At 40.6% G+C, this 12,909-nt stretch overlaps 1 protein-coding gene across 3 annotated transcripts in view; it reads left to right on the top strand.

Annotated features, from left to right (window-relative positions):
• The window catches only part of LOC118125959 (rab GTPase-activating protein 1), a 64,028-nt gene that overhangs the window by 42,199 nt on the left and 8,920 nt on the right, over positions 1–12,909 (top strand). For all 3 annotated transcript variants that reach the window (XM_035185066.2, XM_035185065.2, XM_035185063.2), the window contains 10 exons: positions 1,655–1,768; positions 3,595–3,669; positions 4,246–4,371; positions 4,526–4,669; positions 5,027–5,068; positions 5,273–5,401; positions 8,463–8,555; positions 9,917–10,027; positions 10,565–10,669; positions 11,851–11,934. In XM_035185066.2, coding sequence (XP_035040957.1) covers positions 1,655–1,768; positions 3,595–3,669; positions 4,246–4,371; positions 4,526–4,669; positions 5,027–5,068; positions 5,273–5,401; positions 8,463–8,555; positions 9,917–10,027; positions 10,565–10,669; positions 11,851–11,934 — 1,023 coding nt within the window. The remainder of the gene's footprint in view (positions 1–1,654; positions 1,769–3,594; positions 3,670–4,245; positions 4,372–4,525; positions 4,670–5,026; positions 5,069–5,272; positions 5,402–8,462; positions 8,556–9,916; positions 10,028–10,564; positions 10,670–11,850; positions 11,935–12,909) is intronic.

Genomic DNA, 12,909 nt, shown 5'->3' with positions numbered 1-12,909 from the left:
TGTTTAATATAACAACAGCTGGACTGACACAAGGCAGGAAGGCTCGATGGATTCAAAATTCAGCCTCAACAAAAATCCAGATTCATTAGAGAAGGCAATGTTTTTACGTCTTTAAGTGTCGGATCCTGTTGAGCTTGTGTCCACTACAGCCTTAGATCGCCGTTCTTGGCTGATGGGAATGAAACCCAAACTGGTTCGACGTGTTGTCCCTTCTAAGACGCCTTTCTGTTCACCACAGTTTTGAAGAGAGGAAGTTATCTGAGTTATCGTGGCCTCTCTGTCAGCTCGATCTACTCTGGCAAATTCTTCTCTGACCTCAATAAAGCATTGGATTTTTTTAGTTTTTTTTTTGCCGCATTCTGAGTAAACTCTAGAGATGGCTGGGGAAATCCCAGGAGAACAGCAGTTTCAAAACTACTGAAAACAGCCCATCACGCACCAACAATTATTCCACAGTCAAAGTCATTGAAATCACATTTTCCCCCCTTCTGATGTTTTATGTGAACATTAACCAACGCTCCTGAAATGTATTTGCCCGATTTTATGTTGTGCACAGATTCCACATAATTGACTGATTGAATAATTGCAGGAATAAGCAGTTGTGCAGATGTCTCCAATAAAGCGCTCAGTGAGTGTTTATGAAGACATCTTTAAATGTGCATCTGATTTGTCATGTAATGGCGGTGGTGTCTTAGAGTAGCATTAGTTATTTAGAAGCTGTTTGTTCCAAACACACTGATCATCAATAATGAAATGAAGTGTGATTAATCTTTGAAAAGCGAGGCCGGTTTGGAGTATTTACCGATCTCGCCGGGTTTGCGTGTGTGTGGCATTTCCACTGTTCGGCTCTCCGTCATCACAGTGGAGGGGTTTCCCACAGAATTATGTTTGTCCCAGGCTTGTGTAAGGCAGTTGGTGTTGTTGTTCCACCTCTGTATCCGGATGCTGGCTAATCTCATCTGATCTTGTGTCCTTGTTTTTATTTTCTAAATCTCTATCGATGGTTTGCCTAAAAAAATCCCTGTTATTTTTCCTCTTGTGCCACCGTGAGGTTGATGTTTGGAGTCTTGAATGAAATGCAAACATATTTTTTTTATTAGCATCAGCATGTTAGCATCGAAACTATGAGCATATTAGCCTGTTTACAAAAGTAAAGGAGATAAAGCCGTCCCGCGATTCCTCTATGACCCACATCCAGAACACATGATTACGTAGCCTAGTGTTAGTGCGGACTGACTCTCTTTCTGTTGTCTTTTTCAAAATCCTTGATAATCATGATGTTTTCCATCAAGGTCAAGGAAAGGCTAGGAAAGGATGTGGAGCATAACATCAATTTTGTAAATGTGTCATTTAATATAATGAGTCTCCCCTTGTTTTGTGTTACAAGATGTTAGTATTAGTCAAAGTATTATTTTTGATCTTTTAAAATGAGAGATGTACTGTATACAGTGTGTGTATTATGGAGGATAACACGCTGTCACTGCTAATTCCTCATACCCCATTCTGTGTGGGACCACAACAAGCTTCCCCCACTAGTTTCTATTGAAAACATCCTGTGGATTCTTAAATCTGCCTGTCTGTGTCTGATTCTCTTCACTTGTTTCACCCATCTTGACTTTTTGTCTCTGTTTATCCTCCTTTTTCTCCCTGTAAGGAGTCTCCCCAGGACAGTGCCATCACCAGAGACATTAATAGGACATTCCCAGCTCATGACTACTTTAAAGACACTGGAGGAGATGGACAAGACTCGCTCTACAAGATCTGCAAGGTGGGACTCTAACACACACACATAAAACTCTTATTGATTCCCATCATGGCTTTAAAATGTAACTCTACACCTTCCTTCTGTATTTCAGTTTGGCCCTGACATGCATTTATAGTTTCATGATTGCTGAGAAACTATAGTTTGACATTTAAACCGTCAGGAGCAGTGGATTTCATTACTTTAAACAGGAGGAAATAAATGACCACCTGCATGTGAAATTGAATCACATGTTTTCCAATAATACAGTGTAATTATTATGTAAAAGATTTGCTATACAGTAGGTCAGGTAATAAAGTTTGTTGAGCAATAGCTGGAATCGCTAACACCAAAATGAACTGTTCATTAATTAACTGAGCAGCCACTCTGTTTCTGGGTGGTTCAGCGAGTTCATAACTGTCACCGGCTGTCTAGGAAAGCAAAATAAGTTTCTAATCGAACACACACTCACACACAGGCTCACACACACCAGTCTACTGTAATTAGTCCTGTTGCATAGCCTTCTCGCACATACACACACACTCTGTATGTGCAACCTCACAAGAAATACTTACTGATGGTGAAGTGCTTGTCCTCTCTTTCTCAACACATGAGTTTATAGTTAGCCGTACACATATTTCATCCTATAGTTCCATATTCCCACATGGATGCAGCGTGTTCACACCGTTTCCTTAATTTTCATTTCATTCATTATGTATAACTCAGGTGAGGGCATCCATCTCTTCTCAGACAGGCACCTCCTCAGGTGCGTTTGAATAATTCAGTGGGCCCCCCCCCTTTTTCTCTGTGTTGATTGATCCACACTTTGTTTGACTTGTACTTATTGTTTCGGTTTGTAGCTCAGTAGGCCACACCACCACCACCACCACCACCACCACTGCAGCAGCAGCCATTTTTTCAAATTCTCTCCTTTCATCTCGAGCCTCTTATTTAATCCCCTCTGCTCCTGATGATTTTTCCTTTTTTCCATCCCTACATCCAGCTCCTCACATCATTTATGTCTTCGTTTACAGGTCTAATACCATTTACTGGTCACTTTACCATAAAGTATTAACAAGCAGAGATGACGCTCAGAAGCTCATACAACATAATTCAAGTACTCTATTGTCAAACAAGTGTGTTCTCGGTTCAAAAACAAAATATCTAAGTATAACTGGAGGAATCTGTCTGTCCGTCTGTCTTTCTGTATTTCAATTTTCTCGACAGCCACTAATCCAATCAACTTCACACTGCAAGTAAAGTGCAGTGTGGACTGTGATTATTCTTTAAGTGTGGTTCTTGAGAAAACTTCAATCCTCCCCCTTGATGAGAAGAACAAGATGGAATTCACCACGAAGGCAGTGAAGCACCTGTACAATTCATCTCAGGGTTTTTAAGAAAGGTGGAACTCAAGTGTATTGGCCCTTTCTACACTGTCGGCCAGACACTATCAGAGCAAAGAAGGCGTTGGGTCTCTTTAAATGATATTATAAAGAGCAGGAACAAATTCATAGAAAGTTGAAACTGCCATGGATAGACAGTAGCATTATTTTTTGTGTGTGCCATTTCTCAACTTCTCTTTCCGTTTGAAGCCATGTTACACATACAGTGGAGCTTGAGCAACTTGTTGAATAACAATTCAGGATTTATTTATTCACCTCATGTTTTATTCCCTGGAATCTGTTGATATCATAAATACCATGTCGCGAGGAGACCGTAATATTTGAACTGCCGTCGATTTTACAGTTCTTTTTTTTACATGCACTTTATCATAATTTGATTTCCCTCATTACCCCTTGAATTCACTGTAAAACTGACTCACCGACTCTGTTTGTCTTTGTCTTCTCCTCCAGGCGTACTCTGTTTATGACGAGGAGATTGGATACTGCCAGGGACAGTCCTTCCTGGCTGCCGTGCTGCTGCTGCACGTGAGTTCACATATCAGCAGGTTTCCCCGAAAAGCTTTTCAAACAATTTCACGACCGGAGCGGAAATGTCTTGTTTTCATTAGACGTCTATATCTTTTTGAAATTCCACGAAGGTTGAGAGTGGAGAACTTGTCTGGCATGTTTTGAACATCAGCGAGCCTTTCCTGTGTAGTCAGTTTAACAGCTGATTGATATGATGGACTCTTCTGAATAATAGCAGAAAGATGTTAGATGGAAGGTTGTTTCTCTCGGATACCTACTTTTATTATGTATAAATCATTTTTACGTTCATCTTCCATCCTTTTGCTTATAAGCACACTGTAGTCAATCGATATATCAACACTGCCACCTAGTGGACAAACCGTGTACATGCCTTTTTAGACGCTTATTGAACAGGGAATATGTGTGCCAAGTTATCTAGTTTATTTAACAATTTAATAAATAACCTGTGAAGTCTAAGGCACATATTTTGTCTATAGTGCTACATATGTAATACAACATAAATTTGACTCACATCTTTTATTCTTAGTGAAATTAGAATCAGAATTTGAATTAAATCTCTTGTCTCTCCCTCAGATGCCAGAGGAACAAGCTTTCAGTGTCCTGGTCAAGATCATGTTTGATTACGGGCTCAGGGATCTTTTCAAGCAGAACTTTGAAGATCTACATTGCAAGTTCTTCCAGCTTGAGAGGCTCATGCAGGTGTGTGTGTGTGTGTTGCTTTTATAGATCTGCAGTCGTTTTTCTGATCGCACGCCGTAGCAGCAGGCCCTCCTTAATTTACCTCTCTCCACATCAACCCCTCTACATCTCCTTGTCTCTCTCCCGCTGCCTCTTTTCTTTCTGTCTTTAACAGGAATATATATCAGACCTTTACAACCATTTCCTGAACGTGGGTCTGGAAGCTCACATGTACGCCTCTCAGTGGTTCCTCACCCTCTTCACAGCCAAGTTCCCTCTTTACATGGTCTTCCATATCATCGACCTGCTACTGTGTGAGGTTGGTAATAACAGACAAACACAGACGGATCACAGTTTGGCTACAAGTCACACATACTTTTTCTTATTTGTACATTTTATTGTTTACAAATTAAATTGGTTTCAACCATTTATTAAATTTCTCTATGCAAAGCTGCAGCACACCAGCTCAGCCAAAAGCACTAATATAATTGATCTGATTCTAAATGAATTTGCTTACTGCCTGTCCATTGGTGGTAAAAATATACTAAAGTAAGTCAGTAACTCAGCAGATACACAACTTTTATTTTGTGTGCACACTCCTGTGTATGCATACACACCTAAAATATTATTTTTCTTTTCCACATAAACATAGATTTTCTTTATTCTTTCCCCTCAGGGCATCAGCGTGATCTTCAATGTAGCCTTGGCACTTCTGAAGGTAAGCTGGCGCACACACACACACACACACACGCGCATAAACAGAAATTAAAAATATACCGCTTATTTTTCATATATCATAACAATTTATTTCAACAATTGTGAATTATTGATAAAAAATGCTGCTTCAGAGGAGAAAAAGAAAAAAAAAGAAAGATAATCTGCTCCTCTGATAAACATGCACATTATTAATTTTTTTCCTCAGACATCAAAAGATGATCTGATCCAGACAGACTTCGAGGGCGCACTCAAGTTCTTTCGCGTCCCGGTGCCAAAGAGGTACCGCTCTGAGGAAAATGCAAAGAAGCTGATGGAGCTGGCCTGTAGCATAAAGGTGAGTGTGAAAGAGAAGAGAATGGAATCTCAGAAGCTGGAGCCTGTCGCCCTCACATGCATCTTATAAACTGAGACCTCAGGTTCAACTCTTTAATAACTTAATTATGACCTTAAATGTGCTTAACTTAAAAATCCCTACCAGTACACTCACAATTTTGAGAAATTTAAAGAATTCATTGCCAACCTCCTCAACATGTCTACTTAAATACCAGTAGGGGCCACTGTTGAACTTTAATACAGACTAAATTGATGCTACTCAAACACACACACAGACACACTCACGCACACCTGTGTCCTGACCTGTTTGGAACAGTCTGGCCTAGTTTAGAGGGCCTGACTTTGAAGGTAACTTTGGGCAGAGATATTTATGAGACCTGTAAAGGAGCCCACATGGAGAGAGGTTTTAGCTTTCTGGTTTCCAGTGAGACAACAGCGAGCTCATCCAGCAAAGAAAAATCCAGTTGATGTTAAACCGAGCCAAGAGAAGCTGTGTGCTGCCTTGAAGATGTTTTAGTTCACATCTTATAAGCATCAGTTCATGAGTTTGGGCTGAAGGAGCCTCTCTAATGGGAAGCAAACGCTAAACCCTAATCCTCTTTTGAAGAATCTTATATTATATGCTACTTTTGCCTCGTTTGACATGTCTCTATGATTTATTTAGCTATTAGGTCAAATCTTGATTTTATTTTACGGGTTCTCTGCACCCGTTTTCGAATAAAATCCCTTCAAGTTGGTACATAGAAGCAAATTGAGGAAGTTATTGCCAGAGCATGATTAGGCAAGAAAAAACAATTCCTAGAAGTCATTTGACAAGTTGACCTTGGTGAGTTCAGTTCAGTCAGAGCTGGAAATTCAATCTGAGTGAAGGTAGACGAATCTGAAGCTTGGATGTCTTGGATTTGCTGACTTCTGAGTGATGGTGACCTCACTGACAGATGTTACTGATTGGACCACAAATCTTCACAGGACCTACCTGAGGGAGGATGCATGTTCCTCTTGATGCTGATAAAAGCACAAAATGACAGACAGAGATATTGGCTACATTGATTTAAAGAGTTCATTTTTATAGCTCAGGTTACGGTCACACATCGTCGTCCTTGACCCTTAAGGTGTTGACTTTTTCCTCCCCTGCTTCTGTGCTTCGTTATTCTTACGTTGGAAGCAGCACAGAAAGTGCACAATCAGGATTATAGTGCTCCTGTCACAAATAGAGGAAAGACATAGAGGTTGTGAGGTTAAGGTTTCAGTAAAGCTATATGCTGCCTTTACCCCTGAGAAGAGATGCATCTATTTTAAATATATAACCGTCACTGTCACATGCTTCAATGCGTCGTTTACACTGGCATGGTTGTTAGGCAATACATCCACTAAAGGGCAGCACTGAGTCAAAAGTTTCAATGTTTGCTGTTGGCTCCATCCGATTCTGTTTATCTAAAGTTGAGCTTTTTTTAACTATAGTAGTAGTGTTGAGTTCAAGTGGTAGATATCGGGTGGAAAACTCCATTCCAATGTTTACTTTGTAATTGTGGTTGAAGGTCGTTAGATTTCTAAGGATTTCAGGTGAATATGAGACAAAACCCTTTTGAACGACAGTCAGGTCACATAATTTATTCAGTAAACAAACTTGAGGTCAAACCAGGATCATTTTCTTTTGTCTCAGTGTGTAGTTGTTACACCTTCTGGCTTTTGAAGCTGACAGATGCAAATTGTTGTGGAGATTTAAGAAAAATCATGAACGTGCTTATTTTCTGTCTCTTTAAGTTCCTCCCATAGTGCTCTCTGATTTTATACCAGTATTTATAGGTGTATATAGTTAACAGCTACACACAGTATCAGCTTGACCATGAAAAATATAGTGGATGAGTCCTGCCCTCATTGACCTCTTTCTTGTGTCTGTCTTCCATTTATAGAGCAGACTTAATACACTTAAGAGACCGCACGCACACACACAATGTGCACACACAAGCACTTACAGAATGACAACATGTGGGCCATGCTGTCCGAGTTATGCCAACCTCAGTAGGTGATAAGTGCTGGGAGCATTTAGATCATCAGATATACTGTAGTTTAATACTAAACCTGAGATTGTAACACATACAGGGAGTCGCGCACGCAACACAGCTTTGATGCCGCAGCTGTTACCAGACACAGAAAGGACCAGCAGGTCTCAGTTTGCAGACAGTGTTGGGTTCTTTCTTTCATGCAGAAAATCAGCCACATACTGTTCATTGTATAGTAGCTGTCTTTTAAAAAGCCAATGTAAGGCAGTGGCTGGGCAGTGAAAGGCCCGTTGATGAAGCCGCTTAAATACAGTGTGTGTGTGAAAAGTGCAGCTGTAGGCATGAATGTAACATGTGTGTTTTTAAATGGGAGACTGTTTTGCTTGATTGGCGGTGAACCAGATACGTTTTTCTTTCTTTTTCATCGGATCTGTCACATGTTACAATTGTCGTTAACACGTCCACTTGCTCATTGTGTATTTTTGCACACGGTTTCCTGTTGTATTCTCACATGGGCTCACTTGGACGTTTTCAGAACATTTTACACGGGGGGGGTGGCCAGGAAAAGTTCTTAAAAATGTCTGGAGCAACAGATTGGGACATTTGCGTTCCCACGTACAGCCCCTCTGGATAATTCAGAAAAAATGTGAAAACTTCAGTGCATGTCTGAAAGCAGCTTGAGTGTTATTTCAAAATGCTTAAATCCTCTATTTCTGGATATTGTAGCTCTACATCTTAAACTCAAAACCAAATTGTATGGTTATATGAGTAACGATGGATTGTGTGGACAGAGATATCTCAGTGAACCAGCTTGTCAGACAGAATTCACATCGGAAATCTCTGCACATGTAAAAATTACATCTCATTCCAATGCTGGACTAAAGAACGCTGCAGTCCAGCAAAGAGTTTGAATCCTGTGTCTGTGTTTACTAAAGATTATTATGAGTCCTCTGGCAGCCGGAGACTATTTTTTATCCCCTTTCTTCCTCATGTGTATATTTGTGCTTGTTCTTGGTTTGTGTGATGCAGCTTTTTCTCCTCTCTCACCCCCCCCAACAGATCAGCCAGAAGAAGCTGAAGAAATTTGAGAAGGAGTATCACACCATCAGGGAGCAGCAGGAGCAGCAGGAGGCCCCCATCGAGAGATACGAGGTGGATATAATCATGGGCCTTTATATACATGCACACTAAGCATTAACAATTTGGAATTCGGCCAGATATAAAATTACATCTTGTCAAATTGTTGAAATATGATCTCACAACTCTTTAACAAGGATAATGCCCCTATTACATTAGATAGTATTGCTGTAATCTAAATAAGGATGCGTCATTACAGGGTTCAATTTTCCTCTGTGTTTCATTGATTTTTCAATTAAGATTAATGTGTTAAAATAACCACCACATTCACAGTAAACCTCCTTTATTTACCGTAGAATTTGACAGTCCCTGTTCTAGAAGACAAACTACATAGGACCCAAAAAGCCATTAATTGTAAAATGTCGTAGATCATCTCAAGGGTAACGGGTTGGTTGTGTACAGTACAACATCATCAGTCACAGTGACTCAACTTCTTCTGTGTTTGCTCTTGAAAAATGCCTTCAGCGTGCAAAAAGCTGTTCTTATATTTCTTATATGTTCAAGCATTACACCGAAACATAATTGCTTCAGCCAGTCGGTTCAGTCGCCATCATTATCCTCATGTGAAGATGCTGAGACATTTCACATCCTCACAAATGAAATTCTGCTTTACTGAATGAATTTGAATTCTTTTCAACATCCCCCCCTCACTTTTACATCACTCAGTAACATTGATGCTACTTTAACGTGCACATCAGAGCATTAAATTGCCCACTCGTGTCTGTTTTCATACAGTTTCGAACTGATATTACAGAACGACAGGTTCAACAGATAGATAAGCAGGAAAATTGTCTGTGGTAAATTTATATAGTGCTTTTCCAGTCCTATTGACCACTCAAAGGGCTTTACAGTACAAGCCACAGTCACACATTCATACAGTGTTACTATATGCTGCGCTTCTTCTAACACACACTCTGTGGTTCTGTGTCTTGGATGTCAACATAGACTTGAAATTTATTATTTTAAGTCAGTGCTTGAAAATAGGAAGATTTGAAGATTTCATAATTTAACTCCTATGCTTGTCACCCTGGGAAAATAAATTGTGTTCCTAATACGTATGCATGTCAGTGTTCATACAATTATTTGTTGCTGTTGATTACATACAAACAGGTTGTGCTCAGTTAAACATTACCGACAACTCTTACTGTGTAATTATGCTCTCACCTGATCACAGTTAACTATTACTCTCACACAGTTTCACTCTGTAAAAAAGTTGCTTGTTGCTTTCGAGCAGGAAGAGATGCTTACACATTCATGATTAACTCCTTTCCCCTGCTCTGCTTTGTCTTCACTCTCCTTCCTCTTTCACGTCTCTCCACTTCTCTCCGTACACACGATCCAACCTTTTCTTCCTCCCTCTCTCTCCTTGTATCCAGAGGGAGAACCGTCGTTTGCAAGAGGCGAACATGCGTCTGGAGCAGGAGAACGACGACCTGGCACACGAACTCGTCAGCAGCAAGATAGCTCTGCGCAAAGACCTTGACAACGTAAGCCACAGATTGAGAATGTGCTTGTGTAATTTTGCGAGCAAAGCGTGTACCACAAACATGTGACACCGCTGTAAAGAGACCTAACGGGCAAGTTATGTGGTTCATGAGGCAACAATTTAGCAAGAACTGAAACGACGTGAGGGAGAGTGAAATTATAAATGAGATTGTGCAACAGGAACACGTACATCTAGCAACAACTTTATTTAAACTGAACCTTGATTTACACTCAATTATGTGTGTTGTTCGTAGTTTCACTGAAAAGAGACTGTAGAGAGAACGCTTGAGAAGAAAGTAGGGCAACTCTAACTTTCAGTGACCTCATCATCATTGGGTTATTTTGTGTGTCTGTGCGTGTGTGTGTGCGTGTGTGTGCGTGTGTGTGTGTGCGTGTGTGCGTGTGTGTGCGTGTGTGTGTGTGTGTGTGTGTGTGTGTGTGTGTGTGTGTGTGTGTGTGTGTGTGTGTGTGTGTGTGTGTGTGTGTGTGTGTGTGTGTGTGTGTGTGTGTGTGTGTGTGTGTGTGTGTGTGTGTGACAGGCCGAGGAAAAGGCAGACGCCCTGAACAAAGAGTTGCTGCTGACTAAACAGAAACTCGTGGACTCTGAGGACGAGAAGAGGCGACTGGAGGAAGAGTCTGCACAGGTTAGAGCCAACGACAGAAACCTCTTCCTGTTTCCTGCTCATGTCTCAGATATATGTTCCACTTTAAAACATTACAGGGTCACAGATGGAAGACAAACACTAGAGTGTCAGCACTATTGCAGCATGCAGGCATCTCTATCAATGAGAAGAAAGACAGTCTCTCTCGTGGTCAGAGCCTGTTGTCTGCATGTTTTCATTCCAACCAAACACTTTGCTGCACCTGATCTTACTGGTATATACTGGAAAGGTGTCTTTCTAAGGGAATAAATTCCTGCCGTGTTGTTCAGTGGGATTAAAATCAGACACACTCGTACGTGGTTTCTTTACGCGTTTTATTCTTTAAGAACCAGGCTGTAATTTACATTTTTCGGAGGCTAAAGGCACAGACTAAATAAACCAGAAGCCAGAAATGAATCTGCAAAGACCAAATCTAAACCAAATATGAATTAAACGCACAAACATCTATTTGTCCCTTTTGTTTGTGTATTTGCATCTGTCAGTTTCTCTGTACTCATCTCTTTATCCTCTTTGTCCGTCTATACACCACTTTATTTTGTATTCCGTCCATGTCATTGTTACCGTGTCTGTTTTCAACAGAAGCCGATCTAATACTTTTATCTCCATCACTGTAGTATAATTGGTGGAAAATACTTTATTCCAAACACGTTCAGGGCTTCCTCCATCATTCTGTTATTTATAAAAGGGCTCATGCTCTCCACGGTCAAACCTTCCAAGTCTGAGGTTGTCAGTTCATCTTTGATGTTGATTTTCTTGAGTTCGGTGAAGAATCCCCTACAGGCAGAATCGGACCTGCTGCCCTCTGTTCCCCTGTGTGTTCAGCGTTGTCCTCCAAATGCCTCCTGTCTTCTCGTGTGTGTAGGTGTAGCTCTGAGTGATGTATGTGCCTGCATGGAGGTTGTGTTGAGGGCGTGACTTTGCCCTCAGCGTCAAGTCTGCCAATACCTTTCTCTGACCTCTTTACATTTCATGGCAGTCACACGGTCTCTGGGGCATCCAACTCCGCGCCTGCCCTTGGTTTCTACCCTGCTAACACTGTGTGTGTGTGTGTGTGTGTGTGTGTGTGTGTGTGTGTGTGTGTGTGTGTGTGTGTGTGTGTGTGTGTGTGTGTGTGTGTGTGTGTGTGTGTGTGTGTGTGTGTGTGTGTGTGTGTGTGTCCACAGCTGAAGGAGATGTGCCGACGAGAGCTCGATAAATCTGAATCAGAGATTAAGAAGAACGGCTCCATCATTGGAGAATATAAGCAGGTATGTATTGTGTCTGAAACTTGTGCTTTGGAATTTAACGTGTTCAGAAATCACTGTTAAATGTTCCCTTCATTTCCAAAATGAAACACAAAAATGGAACAGTCTTTTTCAAACTACATGCTGGTCCATTATGGAGCTAAAAGGTGTTTAACATAGCGAGGACCGAGACCATTAAGAACCTTAAAGGTATCAATAAAATCTTTAAATCACTCAGCCTGTGTAAAGTGACAAAAATTGGTGGCGATAGGTCACATCTCTTAGCTCTGTACAGAAAAAGTGAACTACACACAAAAGAGTTTTAGTATTTGTTATAGTCTGAGGCTGAGATTATATTTCATGAGGAGCTTTTAGAATCTAAAGTAGCTGAAGAGAAAGCTGCTCATTGATCTGGAAGAAACTTCGAACAGAGGAGCTTTGCTAATTAAAGATGCAAGTGAATGTGGAGTTGTCTCTTGTAATTGGTAAACAGATGTTTTTAGTGATATTTAAGGTTTGGCACAAATAAAAGACTCAAAAATCAATAACTCATAATGTTTAACAAGACTGAACGTTATAAGAGAACTGAAGCTGTTTCCCCACAGCAGCAAATCATGAGCTGAAGCTTTATAACTTATTAAGCTAATTTATATTTCAGAGCACAAGATAAATACCAGGTCAGACAGTCATTAGGATACATCCTCACAATCAGCTCAACTGGAATCACCAACCCCACAGAGACTCCGCCTCTTCAGAATTATGCATTTATCCTATTTCTGTCGCTGTGAGTTTTAGTTTTGTTCTGTTACTTCGAAGGCGCTTTTGTCTATTTTGGTTTCTTTTATGTCTCATCCTGAACTCTGGAAGTTTGAGAAGTGAGTTTTCAGCACCTCTCCTCCTCTCATCTCTCCTTATTTGGCTTGTCCCTTCACATCTAAAGCTCTGATCAAGCCATTACTGTTGGCAAGATAAATATTTAAAAAATAATAATAATATAAG

The sequence above is a fragment of the Hippoglossus stenolepis genome, chromosome 18 (assembly GCF_022539355.2).
Source record: "Hippoglossus stenolepis isolate QCI-W04-F060 chromosome 18, HSTE1.2, whole genome shotgun sequence".
In the NCBI taxonomy this organism is placed as follows: domain Eukaryota; kingdom Metazoa; phylum Chordata; class Actinopteri; order Pleuronectiformes; family Pleuronectidae; genus Hippoglossus; species Hippoglossus stenolepis.
This window is presented reverse-complemented; position numbering and strand designations above follow the sequence as displayed.